The 9,483-nt window shown below is 36.3% G+C and overlaps 1 protein-coding gene across 1 annotated transcript; it reads left to right on the forward strand.

Moving 5' to 3' along the window:
- The first annotated feature begins 2,620 nt into the window (after positions 1 to 2,620).
- On the forward strand, positions 2,621 to 3,803 carry LOC106321263. The gene is made up of 2 exons (XM_013759567.1): positions 2,621 to 3,323; positions 3,412 to 3,803. Exons 1-2 carry the CDS (start codon positions 2,621 to 2,623, stop codon positions 3,801 to 3,803), a joined length of 1,095 nt encoding a protein of 364 aa, XP_013615021.1.
- The last annotated feature ends 5,680 nt before the right edge of the window (positions 3,804 to 9,483 follow it).

The raw sequence follows: 9,483 nt of genomic DNA on the forward strand, positions 1-9,483 counted from the left end.
CTCCCTTTGGGCCGCCGACTCTCTCTCTCTCCATGGGCCACGGTTTGACCATTTGGTTACTAGCAATCCACATTGTTCATAACACTAATGCTCTCCAAATGCTCTTTGCTCAATGCTCTCATTTAGAGCTTTTGCTAGAGCATTTGTATTTAGAATATATAAAAAAATTTAAAAATTATATATAATTAATTTATATTTATTTAATATTATAAAAAGATTATGTTTATAATAAAAAACAAAATTTGCTTTAAAAAAATAAAATTTGCAATTAAATATTTTTAACTTTTTAAAAAGAACAATATTTTACACTTAAAATATAATATAATTTAAATAATTACACATATCATTCATTATTTTTAATAACATAACATAACATAGCATAATATATATTTATATATTACATATTATAAATTAAAAATATCTATATTATTTAGAAATAAGTAAATTATATATTATATATTAATTTTTATAATAATATTATATATGAATCATTTACTGCTCTACTAATAAATAAATAATGATAATTTATATATAATTTATTTTTTTGAATAAATTTTATATTTTTAAATAAATTTCATATTTTTAAGATAATAATAATTACCATTTAAAATTTAATTTATATAATTAAATAAGATTTATTAGTTTTAATAGCAAATATATTATTAATATATATTATTTCAAAATAAATATATTATATTTTTACTTTTGTGGTAATTTTAAAATTGTATACTGCTTCTGTTCTACCAATCAGTTTATTAAAAACTTTAATGAAAGCATACAGCTTCTACTGCATACTGCTTATACAGCATACTACTACTGTTTTATCATCAACTGTACCAATCGAGGCCTATATTTCGAGTAAACCGAATTAAGTAATCTATATATAACCAAACTAAACCCTAAAAGAATCCAAAATTCTCCCTCTAATTCTCTAAACATATTATTTACATGATCGACACGTAGTCTAATGGATTGCCCTATTTGTCACGCGTCATCATCCGAATCCAACATAAAAGAACATGTATACTTGTATTTTTTTGGACTTTAATCTACTATGGGACAAAATGATGAAAAAAAATCTGGCACCAACCTAAAGTAATCTCCCATAGGACAAGAGAGTGGTTAATGACAATTTTCCCCATTAATGAGATCAATATGAACCCTTGGATCAGAATTCTATGGGATATAACGTGAGCCGTCGGATCATTAGAAAAAAAATGATCAATATTTACAAGAATGTCATTAATGAAACTCACCCTTAAGCCGTCGGATCTTATGTCTTTGTTTTAATCTTGGCCTTCGGATCTCACATCCAAACCCTTCTCTCTCGCCTGAGTCCCACAGATGCATTAATCATTCTTCTTATTCTTCATTTCTCCTACAACCATACTCAACTACCACGAAAATTCATTCTCCTCACCAACAAAATCTTTCTTCTTCAACTCTTCATCCGCAAACCTTCACCTCTGTTTCTTGGGGTCTGTCGACAGGTTAGGACGCTGTGAAACAGGTCATGTACGTCGTCCTTAGTTCTGAAATCGGTTGATAAGTGTAAACTCTCTCTTTCTCTCTCTCTCTTATGTTTCTCCCTCTTTTTATTGTTGTTTGTTTCAGTTTAGTCATATAAAATGTGTGTCAACCATATGAGTCAGATTATAAAGTTTAATATAATTTGGTTAAAGTATGAAGCATGATATTGTAGAATAAATCGTTTTTGTCTATGGTACAACAGGTACAACTCTAGTAAAATGGAAAGTAGTAAAACTGGCAGAACTAGTATTACTGATATTGTTCATATGAAACATACCACTATGTTCATACGAAACATACCACTAGTAAACCATGTACAACTTGGAGTAACACATTGAATAGATAGTATTGGTACCACTCGTATAACTTATAGTAGTCATGTGCAAAGTTGACATAGTATAACTGGTCTTACTAGTATAACTGATAACTAATGTTACATGTAAACTACTCTAATTGATAATATTAGTATAACTGATATTATTGTGACCGTAGAACTGGTATAACTGAACTAACTAATAAATAATGTTGGCTTTTAGTCATTTTCAGGAACTATGGATAGTAATGGGTCTGTGGTGATACATTTTGAACATGGTGAAGAGCAACATATTTCTACACTAGTGATGAAAGGAAGATATGAGGAGATTACTTATTCTTAGTTAGTTGATAGAAAAGCCAAGAAAATGAAGATCGATGTAGTTGGAACGAAGCTTCAATTGAGTACTTTCCGCTGGTATTAAATAATAAGAGGCCTTGTTATATCTTGGATGATGAAGATTTTTTAGGATATTTAATGAAGGTGGATAAGAAAAACCGACGTAGTGTCTTGCATGTGGAGCTTAAGGAAATCGTCTCAGAAAATCAGAGTAATGAGATGTTTTCTATGAACGAGGAAAATCTGAGTGATGCCAGAGCTAATGATGGCATGGTTGGAGTTGGAGAGTTAGAAATTATTCCTCAAATTCAGGAGGATGAGTTTGAGCATGTGAAAATCAATGAAGAGGGTGATGAAATGGATGATTGGGAGGAGTTGTCGGCTGTTACAGCAGTTGAACCTTTTGTTGTCAATTCAGAGTGAGATGATGGCATTGATATGAGTTTGCATCAAGAATTTGCGACTAGAGAAGAACTGAGGGATTTAGTGGACAAAGGTGTGCATTCCAATTGTTTTGAGGTTGATATAAAGAAGTCGAATCCTCGGGTTTACATATTGAAATGTCGTGGGGCTGGATGTAGATGGTATTTACGAGCTGCAAAGCTGAAGAACTCTGTTTTTTTCTCTATCAGAACGTATAGAAAGATGCATACGTGCTCTCGTGGAGATGCAAGTGTCATGAAGAAGAAGAAAAGAGGCACACCAAGCTTGGTCGCATCAGTGGTGCACTCTGATTATCCCGGCAAATACAAGACTCCGGATCCAAAGACTCTCATAGATTTGGTGCATAACAGACTGGGTGTTAAGGTTTCATATTCTACGGCTTTGAGTGGGAAAAATAAAGCTTTGAGTGATTTGTGTGGTAACCCAGAGGAGAGTTTTGCTAGGCTGCCATCTTACTTGTACATGTTACAAAGGATGAATCCTGATACCATTACACGATTAGAAGTGGATGAGAAGAACCAGTTTAAGTATATGTTCTTTGCGCTCGGAGCTTGCATCGAAGGGTTCAAGGCGATGAGGCAAGTGATAATAATGGATGGAACTCACCTGAAGGGTGTATACAAAGAAGTTCTTCTCATTGCCACTGCTCAGGATCCAGATCATCATCATTATCCCCTTGCTTTTGCGGTAGTAGATGGTTAGAAAAATGCAAGTTGGGAGTGGTTTTTAACTATATTAAAAACTTTGATACCAGATGATCCTCAGCTTGTATTTTGTACGGATAGAAACCAAAGCATCATCAAGAAAGGAAGTACACGAGGTTTACCCATTGGTGATCCATGGATATTGCAATTATCACTTATCTAATAATGTCAGCGGATCTTGCAACAATGTTAACAAGAAAGGGGTTGCCAAAAAAATTAGAAATATTGCTGGTATTTACAGTGAGGTGGAGTTCAGAAAATGCTACAACGATTTTAGGAAAATGTATCATCAAGCGGCCGAGTATATAGATGACAGTGTTCATGAGACCAAATGGGCAAGATGTAAATTTCCGGGAGAAAGGTACAACATAGACACAACCAACACTGTTGAATCTATCAATGGTGTTTTGAAGGAACCAAGGAAATATGCGTTGTTGACAATGCTTGATGTGATCGTGGAAAAGATAACATAATGGTTCAACAAATACCGTCTATTATCTCTACGCGTACCAGAGAGGCATATACTAATCCCGCATGTGCATGGGATATTGCATTACATATATCCTACGACTAAAAAGCTCAAGGTGACCGAGCTAAATATATTTGAAGGTCACTACAATGTGCTTGGCGAGGATGGTCATGGTTATTTGGTTGATTTGAGCAACAGAACATGCTATTGTAGGTATTTTGATATTGATCGGTATCCTTGTGTGCATGCACTTGCTGCCATCATGGCGCGTGGAGAAATGACTGAACATTATTGTTCTAAGTATTTCTGGATGGAATAGTGGACTTTGGCATATTACATGACAATATATCCAGTGCCTCATCATTCATCATGGGAAAGTTCTGAAATTCCTGAGGAAATTCGATCTCAGGTTGTCTTCCCTCAGTATGTGGAGAAAAAAAAGGAAGACTATAAGTTACTAGATTCCCGTCAGCCAGAGAATATCGGAGAAAGAGAAAGAAGAAGTTTCCACCATTGATTGGTGAAAACGAAGAAAGTGGCAGTGATGGCAGTGGCAGTGACAGCAGTGGCAGCGAGGGAAATTGGGACGAGGGAGCTGACAACGAAGGAAGTGGTAACAAAAAGAATGATGAATGAGTCTTACTTGTTAACTTGTTATGGAACTTGCTTATGTGTTGTGGAACTTATTTATGTGTTGTAGAATTTATTTACGCGTTTTGTTGTTTCAATCAGGTAATACAAGTGCAACATGGTAAAACTTCATAAAACATAACACTCATATTTCTGTGTTGTCATACTGGTACAACTAGTAAAACTAAAATAGGTTCGACTGGTATAACTAGTACAACTATGTCTAGTTTACTAAAATAGGTTCTACTGGTATAACTAGTACAACTATGCAGGTTCTGAAATTTAAATATTCTTTTGGGCTTTCCATATTAATAAAACAATCAAATAGTCTAATTTTTAAGTGTTTGGATAGATTTCTTTGTGTTTTGTATTGGTTTTTTTTTTTTTTTTGGATTTCTAACTCCATCACAAAAGTTTGCTTGATCTACCTTATACTTTTAAGGTTTGTTAACTTGTTTGTCCACATATTTTTTGTAAAACATACATGACAAGTATTTTAATAATAGTGATGATTTCATTGTATCCGGGCAAACACATGTAAACATAAATAAATGGTACAACTTAGATAGTGGTATTTTTTCTTTGGTACAACTAATATTTTCAGGTTTCACTGCCAAAGTACAACTCTGTACAAACTAGTATAACTAAATAACTAGTACAACTTTGTGCAAGCCAGTATAACTAATAAATTAGTACAACTTTGTAGAAACCAGTATAACTAAAAAACTAATACAACTTTGTGTGCATAATGTGTTTCAGATAAATAGATTCTCAGATAAGTCCTACACGTTTTAATTCAACACTAGTTGTACTATTTTTTCTAGTTGTACTAATTTATGTTTTTTGGCAAGTTGATGCCAGTTTTACTTGTTCTAGTAAAACACCTGTAAATGCAACCTGTTCAACCATCAAATCAATTACACACATACAAGTTTGGATTTAGGTTTTAAAACACACACACATACAAGTTTTAGGTTTTAAAGCACACACATACAAGTTTGAATTTAGGTTTTAAAACAAACACATAAAGGTTCCAAAAACAACAACATAGTTTATGCCCTTCGCCAAATTGATTTGGCGTAAAAGGAGACCTTAGCAAATGAGAACGCTTGGGCACCCTCTCTGGCATCTCATCAACTCCAACCGAATCTGCCTCCTCTGAATAATCATCAACTCCAACCTCACCTTCCTTCTCCAAAGCATCATCATCATCTACAACCTCATTTGTCTTGTCCGCAGCAGCTTTTTCCGCAGCAGCCTTCTCAAATCTCTCTGCAGTGTTTGCCATAATTTGAAGTGTAGATTGCTCATCTCCATCATCATCAAATCTCTCGTCAGTATCTACACTGAACAAAAATACATCCTGACTTAGATCATCATCACTAAAAATATAATTTGAACTTATATGTTATCATGACTTACCTTGCATCAACTTCTCAGCCTCTGCCTCGATCTGTTTCTCACCATCTTTCTCACCATCCTTCTCAGCCTCTGCCTCATCACCTTCCTTGTCACCATTGTCCTCGCCCTCCTTATCAGCCTCATAATCATCCAAGCCCTGCTTCTCAGCCTCTTCATCACCCTCCTTATCACCATGCTTCTCAGCCTCTTCACCACCCTCCTTATCACCATGCATCTCAGCCTCTTCATCACCAACCTTATCTCTTCTTCTGCCTCCTAAAGCATATCCGGTTTCAGCTTCACCAAACTGGAATGACCGACTTTCTCTCTGAATCTTGTCTTGTTCCAACTCCTTTACTCTTGCTGCTAGAAGACGAATTGTTTCGTCTCTCAATGCAAATCCATCGTCCATTATTTTGTCCAACTTCAACTCTAATTCTCTTAAACTCTCACGACCTGCCTCGACCCCTGCCTCACCTCCTGCCTCGCCACCTGCCTTGCCTCCTGCCTCAACTCATGCCTCGTCTCCTGCCTCGCCCCCTGCCTCGCCTCCTTCCTCGCCTCCTGCTTGCTCTTGTTGCTCTCGGGTTCTCACATCCATCGCGAATAGATCTGGCCAGAAAATTTTACTCCCTGGTTCTAGTAAGATCTTGTTCCAACTGTCAGCAGCTATGTCTGGCGTATCCGAATCATCTATCAGCTCCAAGTCTTCATAAGTCCCTTCATCCATTATTTCATAAAAAATGTCTGCTTCATATCCTTGTGGTTCCAAAATACTGATAATCTCCTGAAATATGACCAACAACAAATTACATATTTAATTAACTATGAACTTGAAGAAAATGACATAAACAATACTTAAACCTTTGTGTTTCCTAGCGTCCGATAAATCATGTCAAGTGGAAATCCTGTGGTTCCGGTCCTCTTGAACTTCCATTTGCACATTCTCGGACAACCATCAAGACAGTTTGGAACAGGCTCTCTGAATCTTTCTCTAAGGACAAGGATACATTCAAATGCTAATATTTGCACATCATTTCACACAATCACATTAGTTATATTATAACAAATATGCTTATAAAAAATACAATTCATATAACTCCAAAGGGTTGATAAACCCAGGAAATACCCATTGTGCCTTCTCTGGGATCCCATCACGAAACTGATCCCTCACATGAAAAATCTTCTTCATGCAATCATCAAATGTGTAACGGCCCCATGGAAATTCGGTGCAAAACTCCAGATCTTCTTCTGCTTGGAGAATGAAATACTCAATGAAGTATCCTCCTTTTAACCTTCCTCTTATAAAACTCTAGCCAGAAAGTAAAGAACCGCCATCCTCAGACGACCGTCACTACCATCAAACTTCATCTTCTGAAGTTTCTCTAAGACTTCCTTCTGTCACTTGCAGACCCTTTTCCTTCCCATCCTTTGTCTTCTTCACCTTAAAATGCTTTCTCGCAAACTTCATGCTCCTTATGCTCGGATAGTTTTCTGGATATGAGTGGAAGTATAAACCAGAGAGGAGGCTATGTTCCCTGATGGAGTATCTAATTGGAACACCGTTTACCCCAAACCAAGCTTGTCGACCCTTTCCTGTATGCATAGTACGAAGTAGCAACATCCACAATCCCATCACTTTTCTTGTTAGGGTACAATCCATGTGGAATATATGCTTGAACTGAGGATGATCCTGAAACCAAATTTTCTCTGAGGCCTCAAACTTTTCAATCGTCTTCAAAAAATCGTGTTGATGGCACCTTGACGAGAGCTTGCAACCCTTTCCATAGTCGCTCGGTTTGAAGAAAAAACCAGTAGGTCAGTAAGCTTCTACGGTCATATCATCCCTATCAACCTGAAAAACACAAACAAAATACACTGAATAAATAACTAAGTTATACAACACAAAATCACTTAGTTGTACCAGTTACACTAATTAAATTAAAAATAATATTACTAGTTCTACCAGCAAGCCTAGTTATACAACGACAACACCATCTCATTAAATAGTTATACAAAATACTTCTCTAGTTATACCAGTCAGGCTACGTATAAGAAGCATAGTTGTACCAATTATATTACTTATAAAAAAGTGGTTTTACTAGTTATCCTGAATCTGTTTACAACATATTATTACCAGTTGCACCATTTTCACTCTTTTAGTTGTACTAGTAATTCAATACTCAGTTGTATTAGTTAGACTAATTATAATTTTCATAGTTATACCAGTTACATTAGTTATAAGAAGTGTGGTTGTACTAGTTATACTAGTTCCATTGATTCTGTTTACAACATATTATTACCAGTTGAACTAGTTTTATTCTTTTAGTTGTACTGGTCACACTACTTATATAATTACTACATATTTCTTAGTTTAACCCTATCATAAATAATTCTAAAACCATTTTAAATTGACTTGTTTACCGTTCTTGGCGCGTCATTATCAACGGCAACCTCGGGTGCGTTTGAATCTCTGTTGTTAGATCAACTCTCCTTACCGTTCTGCTCGTCTACACGATGTGAAGGACTCTTTGTGGAAGAGCCTGAGGTTACTCGAGGTTGTTGTTGATTCTCAGCCTCACTCACTGCATGAGTTGGTGTTGGCGATTTTTGTGGCTGACTCGGAATCACTGGGCGTGGTGTACCCTCGCTATTTCCCTGAGAAGGAAATTCTGCTGCTGGTGTGGAGGAATGAACGCCTTGATGTTCCGGTGGAGATGCTGCGGTTTCTCTCACACGGTTCCGAGCCCTCTTGGTTGGATTCGACGAGGACCCACCATCCAGACCACGGTCTCGCTTCCTCTTCTTCTCTGTGGTCTCACTCCTCTTCGCCGCATCTCTCTTTTTCTTAGAGGCGGCTCTCCTTTTCGCTGCCGCTTCTTTTCTTTTCACACCGGCGTTCTTCTTCTTCTCCGAAGCTCTCGCTTTTTCTTTCTTCTCGGCGAGCCGAGTTTTTGGCGACATTGCACACACGAAATTGGAGATAGGGATTGTTGTTTTGAGATGATTGTGCTTGAATCTGAGTTTGATTAGAGATGGGAGTTTGAAATTGTGGTGGTTATGGGAGAGAGAGTTTGAAATCGTGAGTGTGGAAAGATGAAATTGGGAATTTAGGGTTTTGAAGTTGGGCCGGGTCGGGTTAATGGGTTTCGGTGGTTGGATTTGTAAATAAGTTGAATTTTCTTGGTTACTTAGTCTTTTTCCTCTATTTTCGATATTTTTTTTTAATTTTTAATTAAAAATAAAAGAGATCCATTCTAGATTTTTTTGACCCCCTTTGTCCCATTCCAGCATTTGATCCTAATTTTTTTTGCTAAGAATGTATACTTGTATTTTTATCTAGATATAATATGAAATCATCTACATATATATATGGGTTATATTAATTAATAGGCTTAGTCTAAACATAACAAAAGAAGATCAAAACACCCCTAATCTATATATATAAAGGAGACTTACCTCTATTCTCATGTGTCCAACGTCAGCAAGAGCACAAGGGCAAAAGACTCCACGTGTAATCACTTTAATTTTAAGTGTTTCACGCCTTTGTTAGGCACACAATAATGGACCTTGAATTTTCAAAACGAACCCACAAAATCAGAATTACTTATAATGAACTAAACTTCCTACGGAGTCCACCACAAGCTCCTCCT

The sequence above is a fragment of the Brassica oleracea genome, unplaced genomic scaffold, assembly GCF_000695525.1.
Source record: "Brassica oleracea var. oleracea cultivar TO1000 unplaced genomic scaffold, BOL UnpScaffold01365, whole genome shotgun sequence".
Lineage (NCBI taxonomy): Eukaryota > Viridiplantae > Streptophyta > Magnoliopsida > Brassicales > Brassicaceae > Brassica > Brassica oleracea.